This window comes from Schistocerca serialis, chromosome 1 (genome assembly GCF_023864345.2).
Source record: "Schistocerca serialis cubense isolate TAMUIC-IGC-003099 chromosome 1, iqSchSeri2.2, whole genome shotgun sequence".
NCBI classification, from domain to species: domain Eukaryota; kingdom Metazoa; phylum Arthropoda; class Insecta; order Orthoptera; family Acrididae; genus Schistocerca; species Schistocerca serialis.
This window is the reverse complement of record NC_064638.1, coordinates 204,348,332-204,360,889: the sequence shown is the minus strand read 5'-3', so window position 1 is coordinate 204,360,889 and position 12,558 is coordinate 204,348,332. Positions and strand designations below refer to the sequence as shown.

The 12,558-nt window shown below is 37.3% G+C and overlaps 1 protein-coding gene across 2 annotated transcripts; it reads left to right on the top strand.

Annotated features, from left to right (window-relative positions):
• Window positions 1–539: 539 nt before the first annotated feature.
• Window positions 540–3,852, top strand: LOC126465579 (HIG1 domain family member 1A, mitochondrial-like). 2 transcript variants are annotated; one of them, XM_050096316.1, is made up of 4 exons: window positions 540–910; window positions 991–1,022; window positions 1,450–1,558; window positions 2,484–3,852. In XM_050096316.1, the coding sequence occupies exons 2-4, from the start codon at window positions 1,011–1,013 to the stop codon at window positions 2,678–2,680; spliced, it is 318 nt and encodes a 105-aa protein (XP_049952273.1). In that variant the 5' UTR covers window positions 540–910; window positions 991–1,010; the 3' UTR covers window positions 2,681–3,852. The 2 variants fall into 2 exon arrangements, with proteins under 2 accessions (XP_049952273.1, XP_049952272.1); XM_050096315.1 differs by having other exon boundaries at window positions 541–817.
• The last annotated feature ends 8,706 nt before the right edge of the window (window positions 3,853–12,558 follow it).

The following is a 12,558-nucleotide window of genomic DNA, read 5'->3' as shown; positions in this document are numbered from 1 at the left end:
AAGATAACGATTAGATGTAGGCACATGTGGCACTAGCGGTGTTTCTTTAAGTTTATAACTGCCTTATGGGAGCCACTATATCCCTCACAAGTAATGATAAACAGCTGGAGGAAAAAAAAAGCCCGTTGTCAGATTAGTAACAGAAGCACCACAGTTAACAATTCTTTCGTCTTAATAATGTAACATTCTTATTCATAAAAATCTCGAAGAATCTTACCATCTACATATCACGCTTCTGTCAAGTTGCATATCTTTTAAAGGCAGGCGGCAGCAAAGACGAGACACGTTGAAGTTAGTTAAGTGTTAAATTGATTATATTCAGAGTAAATGTTATGAGATATTTATTCGGAACGAAAAATAAATTTTTCGTCTCCTCTGTTATTGCAATGTGCGAAAGTCTCCTAGAGCTCTGAAATCAGCTGATGTGCCCTGACGAGTGAGACAAGCTACAGCAAATTCACTTGCTGCCTACGTCTGAACCTGCACGTCACGTTGTCCCCCTCCACAGCGTCCGTAGGCGAGGACGCTCATATATATATACTCATGCTGTGTGCGAGACACTAGTCACCCAGTTGATCTGTGTGGAAGCCAGTGAGTGCGGAGTCGAGGAAACATCGCGACAAGAGTGGGACTTTCAGTTATTGGTCATCTGAGCGAGATTTTGCAATTTCACGTGACAGCTGGGCTGACGAAACGATTCACCGACCTACGTCACTGCACGAGTCGGTAGTAGTCTTTGGTGTCCTTCAGTAATCTTTGTGCGGGGGTCAGTGTGGCACACAACTGTTGGCAGCGCTAAATTTCTGCAAGAGAAGTGGTAAGTTGTGAGTGATAACATAACTAGAACAAGGAAAACACAACTATTGTGATAACTGATAATCTTCAGCAGTGAAAGTGTTAAGCTCGTGATGTAATAAATTGAAAAATTTTGAATGTCCGCAAATTCATTTTCGGTATCAGCTGATAATTTTTCTTTCGCCTTTTTAATAGGTCTGTAAGCGGAACTTGGAATGCCTAACAAGGTATATGATATTCATTATCGGTAACATTTAGAACCTAGGCCTTTTATGGCTTGGAGATTGTAGGCCACGAGCTAAGTAACTGCTTTCTATGTAGGCCTAATTCTTTTGCACACGCGTTAAATAAAAAATTAATGTAATAGAAAACTTTTTCAAGATATTATGATGCTGACTTGCACCTATCTTGCTATGTGCTTTTATGTCAAACTGCATTTACGGCTGGAGATTACTAGTTTTATCATACTCTTTTAATGACAGTACTGTGGCTTCTTGCGCTGGATCTTTTGTAAAATCCCCAAACTAAGCATTCTACTTTGCGAGGTTTCGATTTCAGAAGTTTGCAATCCTTGGGCAACACTTACTTCCAATAGATTACATAAGTAAATTATTTTACTTTGCGGGTTATGCAATAATCACTTTGTTCGCATAGGTTGCGGAATCAGAAGAAATGGCATCGTCTCCGCCAATCCTGTATCGTGACGAATCGCAAACGGATAAATTGTCAAGAAAAATTAAAGAAGCGCCGTTCGTACCTATTGGTAAGTATTTACACAATGCTAACTTAATAGTTTATGGAAAAAGACTGGCATTAGCTTCTCATCCTCCAAAGAAAGACCACACCTGCTCTCTTGTCCCCTCTCCAAGGCACTGAAGACTGACTGTAACTTTTAATCACTGTCTTGCATTATTCTAGGCTTGATAATGCAATTTATTCAGTATATTGTTTCATTCATATGTTATTCCTTTGGAGTGATACATTCAGTAGTTGCAATGACTGTCACTGTTGTTTGCACAATGTCTGTAAGCAATTATTTTGACAGTGCTCCAGATGAAGCTTCAACAGTTTGTTTAATCATTATCAAAATACTGGTATGAGCTGAGCTGTAATAGAAAATATGGTATTTAACACCCTGCGGAAACACATTTTTCAGAGAAATGTGAAAGTTGGAACTATTTGTATTGAGGCACACCAGTCACCACATGCTATTTTTGCTGGCTGATGATAGATTGAGGATTTCATTCTTCAGCCCATTCCCTCTCCCCCTCCTCCCCCAGTGTTATATCTTCACTATACAATTTTTAATTGTAAATATATTATATACCCAAAGCAAGGAAAAGCAATATTGTTAAAGTCTGCAGTACTTGATTATTGTTCTAGAGTTACCAGGAAGTTGTGTAGATGAAAGTATGGGGGTATGTGTGGATTAACTTCCTCCAACAATTAGTACTGGCACAAAGGGAGTAAAAATGAAATGCTGGTCAGCCTGAAGGGAAAGTAATGAACAAGCAAAGAAGTGATCAAAATGTTGCAAGTAAGATCGGAGGCAGCATTCACTTCATCACTGCAGAAGCTTATCCTTTAACTGCTGTTGTGGGTGATGTCGGACATTTTAAACTCTCTCTCTCTCTCTCTCTCTCTCTCTCTCTCTCTCTCTCTAATGTAAACTCCACAATTTGTTACAGGTTTAGCTGGTCTTGTTGCGGCATGTGCTATTGGTGCTTACAAGTACCGCCATCGTGGACAGATGTCGACATCAGTGTTCCTGATGCAGCTTCGAGTTGCTGCACAAAGTATGGTTGTTGGTTGCATGACTCTTGGTCTTGGATATCAGATGTACAAAGACTACCTCAGTCCTGACCGAAAGAAACCATCAGAATGAAACTTTGTTTCATATGTATGACAGCTGCATTGTTTTAGTATTTGCAGCTCTGACAACATTTTCAGCTCACCTCAATGAGGTGGTTCTGGTAATTTAGTGATTATTGGGAGAAGATGTTGTCCACGAGTGTTGCGAATATTTTTCTTTCCTAGATGCTGCAAATATTTTGCGTATTTATTTCTGCTGTATGAATTGTATCTGATATTAAGTATAGTTCCTGCTTTATGTGAACTGTTGCAATAATTTGTGAGAAGAGGAGATACTCGAGTTGTGAAATGAAATGACAAGACCTGTTCTGCATCAAGGGGTGTGTGTGTGTGTGTGTGTGTGTGTGTGTGTGTGTGTGTGTGTGTGTGTGTGATATATACTGTATGCACTTGCTTTTCTCTGATAGTATACAAGACTAGTTAGATGCAAAGTATATCAGCACAAAGAGAGGCTGTCAGTTGCACTATTGCAATTATTTGAAATTGTAATTCATGCCATTTTCAATTAATTAAAATCTATGCCATATGTACAGGCCAAGTGATCAGAAATAGTGCAGAGTTTTACATTACACTCTATCCTTTAAGCAGATCATTGCTTCAGTGCACTAGAGAAACATGGGATCTAAAAGTCATAAATGTACAGATTCACAAAGTGTCAGGTGTTAGTGTCTTCAGATATTTGCATAATATAAATTGCCAGATATTAGCTTTGATGTAAGTTTCAACTTTTTTGTCCTGGTTAGCTGTTCACATGATAAATGTTCAGTATTACATAATAATTACAGTCTTTGTTAAAACTGTGTGATGTTGTGTGTGGTAACTGTAATGGTGTTGCCACAGTTTTTAAATCATGTTATAGGTGTTTGAGAAGTAAGTAATTTTTAAGCTGCATGTGCCAGAAACTTGAAAAAAAAAGTCTTTAAACATTAATACGTTATCACTGATTACATATATTGTGGGAAGCAAGTGTGAGAAAATGGAGTACTCTGTGAAAAAAATCTGTGTTACATTGTGATAGACTTGTTGAGGTACAAACTGCTACTCCTATTTGTCAAACAACAATAAATTTAAATTACATCATAATCATCATATATGTATCACATATGTATACTTCATCTCTGGAATGGATATTTTATTTCTAGATAATGATGCTGTTGTGGAATAAAAAAATATTTATTTTATGGAGTTTCGTCAGTGATTATTCATCCAACCAAATAATATGCAAGGTCAGATCACATAACGATGGACAAATTTTGTCAGATGGAGATCTTGATCATAAATTTGAACAGCAAGAAAACTATGTAACCAAAGAAATTTTATGATTAAAAATGCAGTTTCACAACATTGATACTGTGAACACTTCACTGGAAGTGGGTGCACTGAATTCAGTCCTGTTATTGTGAGTTGACCAGTGATGTCATGCTCAAGCACACATTTTTAATCTCTCTCTCTCTCTCTCTCTCTCTCTCTCTCTCTCTCTCACACACACACACACACACACACACACACACACACACCAAGGTTTAGGTTACATTGGAAGGTAACAGTCATATGAATGCTGCAAAAGAAACTATTTTAAACTAAGGTTTGAGGAACAAGCTAGTTTGTAGCACTGTTCAAAGTGTAAGTTACGTTATGAAGGTTATCACATGATTGTGTCGTGGCATCCTTATTTAATACATTCAGATTCAGTACTTATATTTGTCATCAATGAAGATCGTTATTTTTCCCTCTGTGGTGTGGTATTTTTTTGTTCTTGAGGAGTTGATAACCAGAAAATTCCATCCCAAAAATACCCTTATTCCTGCAAGTGCCATGATACTTTGACAGTTAAAATCCATCCTTTAAATCCAATGCCACATCAGGGCTGCTATGGGTTTTCTCCAGTTTTGCATACAGCCATACACATATATAGGCTATTATTTTATGATGACATAGCGATTTTCACAGTAATACCATACAAATCAGTAGCTCAAAGTATACAATGCACAGAAAAAAAAGTGTTATGAGGGTAGGACAGGTAGTGGCTCCCAAAGCCATTGCAAAATTACTGCCAGCTCCCTGTAAATTTATGGTAGCAGAGAAAAAGAAAGAATGCTGAAATCCATTTTGCAAAAGTTCCTTTACAAAGGAAAATTCAGTTCGCACACTGTTGCAAAGATAAGAGATGTAGTGTGAAATTGAATTATCAGATAGGCTCAGTCATAGCCAAAGCAGGTGCCATACTTCAGTTCAGTGATGGGACACTAGAAAAATGCACAAACTTAGTATGCAAAGGAGGTTCCTTACAGAGGTGTGTGGGGCCCATATTATATAGGACTAACATAGGATTTGGAATGCAGACAAAGAAGTGCAGCATAAATGATAAGTTTGTTTGACCCATGGAAGAATGTCATGGAGATGCACAAAACCTGAACTGACAGGTGCTTGAGTATACGGGGTTTTCATAAATTCCCATTAACGAACTTCTAGGACTTGTAGAGGGGAGTTGGTACATAATATTATGAATAGGAATCCATGTCCAGAAATGTACTGTTTCCATTCTATGAGGGTTTCATTTTACATGTTTAATTTATCCACTTCTGCCTGAGGAATTGAATTGCGTGTGATACAGTGCAGTTATCAGGTAACTGTTCGAAAGGAAACATAACAAAACGTCCATTTATCACTTAAGCTCATTTGTTTGTATTAACTCTTAAACATTACATTCTGTAAATACAGAATGCTGGCACCTTTTTTCTTTTGGAATAATGTACACACGTAATGTTAAAGTGTTAATACAAAAAAAAAAGTGTTTAAGAGAGGATTTTTTTTTTTTTTTTTAATTTTTGACTAATAATTGTACTGCATCATGCCTAATTCAATTCCTCAAGCAGGAGTGGATGAGTTAAACATCTGAACTGAAACCTTTATAGAACAGAAATGTCCATTTCCAGACATGCTTTCCTATACAAAATATTACATACTGACTTATTTCTGCAAGTCCTAGAAGAGTGTAAGGGGAATTTCTGAATACCCTGTCTATGTAACTATTCCATGAAAGCCAGCTTACAGAGTTTTATGAATCAGCTTTAAGTTAGCAATCTAGGAAGACAGTAAGTCCCTCAACATATTGTTCTGAAAGGGGCTGAAAGACAAGATTGGATGGTTACAGTATGTGCAGAGGCAAAGAAGCAATCATTTTTCTTACACTTCGTATGTGAATACAACAACAAGCAGCCCTGTTGCATAGTTTAAAATGCTGACTGCTGTCAAGCCACTGTCGGCCATAGCAAAGGTTCATGTCTGACATCTTTCGCCTACCAGAGGCCGATGATCCACAGCTTAATACACTATACTGGTACATGAAGTACACAGTTACAAAAAATAAAGTTCAAAATGCTGAACAAGGTACTGTACCTGTTTTCCTGTGCTCTGGTATCAAGTCGGAAGTTAATTTTTACCTTTTCAAACTCTGTGTAGATATAACTGTATAGCCCTTCATCATCTCATTCAAAAATGGTTCAAATGGCTCTAAGCACTATGGGACTTAACATCTGAGGTCATCAGTCCCCTAGACTTAGAACTACTTAAACTTAAAAAAACCTAAGGACATCACACACATCCATGCCCGAGGCAGGATTTAAACCTGCGACCGTAGCAGCAGTGCTGTTCCGGACTGAAGCACCTAGAACCGCTCGGCCACAGTGGCCAGCAATCATCTCATTCAGTGTATTTCAATACTGTTTTATTTGTTACAGTTAGTGTCTAGCCATGAGGTGGCTACTGTTATTAGCTTGTGGTATCTGCTTATTGCCACCTGGTACATGTAAATATGTTTTACATTAACCCATATCTTACTTTTCTAAGGACAAAAAGGCTGTGTCATGTCGTTTTGCTGTTTGTTCAGTATCAAAGCCTGATGCCCTTTAGAAGTGGCTGTGCCAGAGAATACAACATTAAAAAATGAAAGAGGAGAAAAAGAAATAAAATAGAAAGAGTAAGCAATGTTGAAGGTAGCTCTAATATAGAAGTGGTTTGTATTTTGTGAAGAAAATTGCTCAGCCTATCTTGAACAAGATGCACAAGTTGTGGGAATTCTCTTAGCTGGCCAGATTAAGAAATGGAGAAAAGGCCAATAGTGGAAAACTGTGTGTACTCTGGAAGTCTCCAAAATTTGTAAGGTAAATAAGCATATATTCCGTTAAAAGTTGTGTGGGAAGTTGTTAAGATTTATTGTCACAATACAGAAAACTGATGAACAATGATTGGTTTGTTTTATTAAATGGTAAAGTTTCAAAGGAATTAGTTCATACCTCGCAAAAAGAGTACAGGAATATTGAAATACCTTTATATTATTTGTGTGATTAGAGAAAATTCATGTCAGTACTACATGCCACAATTCAAAAGAAAATTGTGGATAAAGTATATACACAAATTGTCAGTCTACTATACATACAAAACTGAAACCGGCTCTGCTTGAGCGGATCCGAATTTTCATTCCACTGTAGAAAGGAAGAATCGTATGTAATATAGATACCACATGCTTTCTGTAATCAAATGTGTGTCAGTGACACAGAGTAGTATGTCTATGACTCAATTCTGCTGCAATTGTGGTAAATGTGTTTCCTATTTTTTAATTTTTAATCATTGTGAGCAATCTTCTACTCTGGAGTTCTGTGACAAATTATAGTTAATAGTGGAACTAAATCAGCAGTTTGTTCCATATAACACTGGAGGAACTCCACTGGGAATTAAGGTGGTGTTGAGTTTCTGAAATCTCTATCCTTCTATTATTATTATTTTTTTCTCTAGTAGGATTAGTATTGATCCAAATCATAATCACAGTAGTGCAACACAGGTAAGCTGAATCAGCCCTTGATTTTTTTTTATTAAAGAAATGGTTTCAAACCAATTGTGCATGTATGTTAAAGTTTCACTTTCACTTACACCAGTTTCAGTCTTGACAATCAACACTAATTTTTATATACTGACAGCTATATATTATGGCATTTTGCTTGAGGTTTTAAGACAAATTCTCAGATATAAATTTCCTATACTAGTAATTGTGTTGGTGTTTATCAAAAAGATTTTGATTAGAATTATTGAGAAACTTTCAAGAAGTGTTTATAGAGCATGAGGTTGCAGTCTCCTTGATTACATCTACATACATACTCCACAAGCCACACTGTGGTGTATCGTGGAATGTACCTTGTACCATTAATAGTCAAGTACTTTCCTGCTCCACTTGCAAATGGAGCAAGGGAAAAACAACTCTCTATATATATTTCTGTACAAACCCTAATTTCTGTTACCTTGCCTTGTGGTCCGTATGAGAAGTACATGTTAATGGCAGTGCTGGTGCTCTAAATTTTCTCATGAAATGAACATTGTCTTCCCACTAGGGATTCCGATTTGTGTTCACAAAGAATCTCTATAATGCTCACATGTTGAATGAATCTACAGTAACAAATCTAGGAGCTTGCCTCTGAACTGCTTCAGTTTCTTTCTTCAGTCCAACATGGTGGGGTTTCCAAACATTCAAGCAGTACTCGATAATGGGTTGCACTGGTTTAGCATACAGAGTATTCTTTATAAACAAGCTACACTTCCCCAAAGTCCGTAGAATAAACTGAAGTCAACCATTCACCCTCCATAATACCTTCCTTATCTGCTCATTCCATTTTGTATTGCTTTGCAACATTGCACCTGGTTATTAACTGAATTGCTGGTATCAAGCTGCACATCAAAATACTGTGTTCAAACATTACAGGATTTTTGCCCCCTTCTCTCCTCCATTAACTTGTATTTTTCTACATTCAGAGTAAGCTGTGATTATCCCACCAAATACAAATTCTTTGTAATACATCCTGTATCCTCCCACAGTCCCTCAATGGTGATACATTCCCTTATACCACAGTGTCATCAGCAAACAGAGATTGCAGCTCATCCTATCCTTCAGATCATTTATATATATTGAGGACAATAGCAGTCCTGCACTTCTTTGGGATGCTCCTGATGATACCCTGGTCTTTGATATGCATACATCTTGCTCTTGTATGCTTTCATTATCATCTGCCAATCTTCCATTAGGCCTTCATCTTACTCCTGTATCTTAAAATCCAACAAAGAACTTCCTTGGTCCATCTACATCAGTTTACCTGCCTTCATATCCCTCCTACCATCTACATATCATTATAATTATAGTTATAGTTACATCAACCACTCCTATCTGTTCTAATATTATGAAAAGGAAAGTTGCTGCTTACTATATAGCGGTGGTGCTGAGTCGCAGTAGGCACAACAAAAAGACTATGGTGAGTAGCTACTTTTCTTTTCATGATATTGTTACATTCCATCCTGGATTTTCCATTGTTTGATTATTGCTTCTATCTGTTCTTGATATATTTGTTTGTTTTTCTCCTTCTTGTAGAGATTCCCAACATTCATCTCTCCATTATTCAATGACCAGTTTGAACATCTGAGTGGTATTCGCATAAATGTTCATGTTTCATTTCCATAAGACATAACTGGCAATATAAACTAACTGTATAGCTTCCTTTTCAGATTGATTGAAAGCTTGGTTTTGAAAATATTATTTAGCATACCAAAAGCTCACCAGGCCATTTTTTACTCGCCTATTATTTCCCCTGTTTTATTTGTGTCCTTCCTGTCATTGTCTTCAGCAGCCTTAATAGAAAGAACTGATTTAATGACTTCATTGTGTATATAAACAATTTTCTTTTTGATGTACTGGTATACATTATTTTAGCCTTATTGTAACTGATTTTCAAACATTTTCTTGTAAGTTGCTTTATTTGGTTTTGAATTTAATCTGTACTGGCGTCAAAGAGTATAATGTTATCTTCAAAATGATGGTGGTTCATTACAAATTTCTTCTTCATTTTTCAGCTCATGTTAGTTCCATGGCAGTGGGATGGTGGAGGAAACTAAGCACAACTTATAAAATCTATCTCAGAGCTAGTAAAGAACCACAGTTTTTGTGCTACAAATTTACATGAAGGTTGTTCAGTAACTAGTGCAACATGTTTTTTCTCAAATCAGAATAGATTTATTCATGGTTTAATTACACCATATTGTTCCCCAATTCTTTTATTCAATGTAATCTCCATGTTTGACTTGTGTGCTGTCAAGGTACCACTCTACTGGTCTGCATCTCAGCCAAGTTCTTGCTGTATCATAAACTTCCCCATAACTGATGTAGTGATTCACATGGAGTGGTGGAAATCAGAAGGTGCAAGGTCGATGCTGTAGGGCAGACAAGGAATAATAGTTTACCAAAGTTTTGTGATCTCTTCTTGGGTGGGTAGACTTGGATGTGGCTTTGCGGTTTCATGGATGAGAAGTAGTGTGTTGGTATTTTTGTGACAATGGTCATGCTTTAATCATTTCTTCAATTTCCTAAGTGTCTCTCTATACAGTGTGTAGTTGATTATTTGCTCTCGTGCAAGGGTATCAAACAGAATAACTCCTTCAGAGTCCCAGTAGACTGTAGCTACAACTTTACCTGCTGAGGGTACTGTTTCGAACTTCTTCTTTGAAGCAGAGAATGTGTGGTACAACTGTATGAAGCTGTTTCGCTTCAAGCTGAAAGTGGTGAGTCTATATTTCATTGCCTGTGACAATGTTTGACAAGAAATCACCACCATCAGTCTCATAATGTGCAAGCAATTCAGCACAGATGTTCCTTCTTTCCTTTTTATGCTCTTAATTTACACTTCGAGGAACCTATTAGGCACAAAACTTTGAAAGTACTAACTGATGCACAAGTGTGCCAGTACTGTCAACAGAGCTATCAAGCGGAGCACTGAGTTGCTTGACCAATATTTGTCAGTCACATTGAATAAGAGTTCCCCCACATTGTAACATAGCCGGTGACAAAAATATGTGCATTCAGCACATGTGGGAAGGTCAATAGATTTTGTGTTTTCTTGTGTTGATGACAGGTAATGAATCACTCTTACCATGTATTGCATATCTTATTACATTGCATAAATCTACAGTGCAGTCCAGAAAAGTTCAATTAGTTACCTCATTTCTTATAGTTTTAATGTCATAAATGAAATAGTTTTGTACACTTGTATTCAGAACGTGTATTTGGACAGAAGTGTAATACTTATATTTTTAATTTTTACTATTTTTTTAAAAAAAGGTTTGAATTATTTTTCATATCTTGAATTTTATTTTTTATTAAAAAAGATTTGTTATGCTAGAAGTTATTGACACTGAAATTGTTAATTAAAAACTCTCAGACTAACTTTGGAAGGAAGATTGACAAGTAATTCATTTATTCATGTTAAAACACAATTGTCTTGACATATGTTTTACCTTTGCCCTTTTATGGGAGGCCAGAGCTAGTGGTTGTTGTCAAGATGTGGAAGAGGAAGACAGTTTTTGTTTTGCACATATTGCACTGTTAATGTGACTCTTTGCTTGAATTAAACAATGGAAAATTCACATAGGACTATCAATAATGTAGGAAAAGATAGATTGCTACTTACCATAAAAATGACATTTTAAGTTGCAGGCAGGCACAATTAAAAGAAACTTACACAAAGCTTTTGGCTACAGCCTTCATCAGCAAAAGAGAAACACGCCATCCATTCACACAAGCAAGCATGCACACATCTGCCAACTCCAGCAGCTCGGGCCAGAAAGCAATCATGTGGATGGCAGCAGCAATCTGGAGGGCTGGGGAAGAAGAATGGATAGTATCGTACAGATATGGTGGGAGGGGGCAGAGGAATCCTGTCTGGTTAAGTGTGCAGGGACTAAAATGCCAACAGATCAGGAGGCTGTGGAACAGGGAAGTGGAGGGAAAATGTAGCAAATGGAGAGGAGTGGGGAAAGATGGGCGGGTGCTTTGGCAGAGGGGAGGATGTAGATTTAGCTCCTCCCCTCCTCTACCAGCTTTTCAGAACTGCTCAGATGGGAGTTAAACTTACAACACATTTTCCACTCCTGTAATTTTCCTGGAGTCAGTCTACAGTAACACATTGTCCCCACATTCTCCACTCAACAGTTTCCATGCCCTCTGTCCTATCATTTCCTCCCCACTCTCATCTACCAGCCTCTTTGTTTGCCACTCTCAGTCAATGTACCCACTCTCCTTTTGCAGCAGCTGAGATTTTCACTCCATTTTTCCCCACCTCCCTCCCCCACAACCTCCTGATGTCACATCTGTTGGCATTTTAGTCCCAGGCTACTATCCCTCGCCCGCTCCCTACAGATTGCTGCTGGTATCCCATGTGATAGTTGCACTCTGACCTAAGCTGGCAGATGTGTGCATGATGTGTGCTTGTTTGTGTGAATGAATGGTGTGTTGTTTCTCTGTTTCTCTTTTGCTGATGACGGCTGTGGCTGAAAGCTTCGTTTAAATGCCTTAATTGAGCCTGTTTGCAGTTTAACTTGTCTTGTTTATGTTAAGTAGCAATCTATCTATTCCTACATTGTTGTTTGCTTGAATTATATCTTTTGGAGATTTGCAACAAAAGTTGTAAGCGGTGAATATAAACATATGCATCCTTTATTATTAATGCTAATACACAAAAAGTGAAATGAATCCAAAGAACCTCCAGCTTATCTCAAGACGGCTTCAGCTCTGTAAATAGTTGAAGAACAGTGAGTAAAAGCAATTTACTGATAAAGTAAGGCTTGCAACAATTTTAATTTTTATGTTGTAAAGAGAAGTGAACAGGGTTAGACTTGGCCATCTGTCAGGAGTTAGTGGAAATATATAAGATTACAAGGAAATGTTTAAGGATGTCATAAACAAAATTGTATTTAATTTTAACCAAAAGTAGTTGAAAAAACAAACAAGTAGCATTGCTCACTGCACACCCATTTTAATATGTACTTACTATGTATAGTTTGTATGAGATTTATATGTGC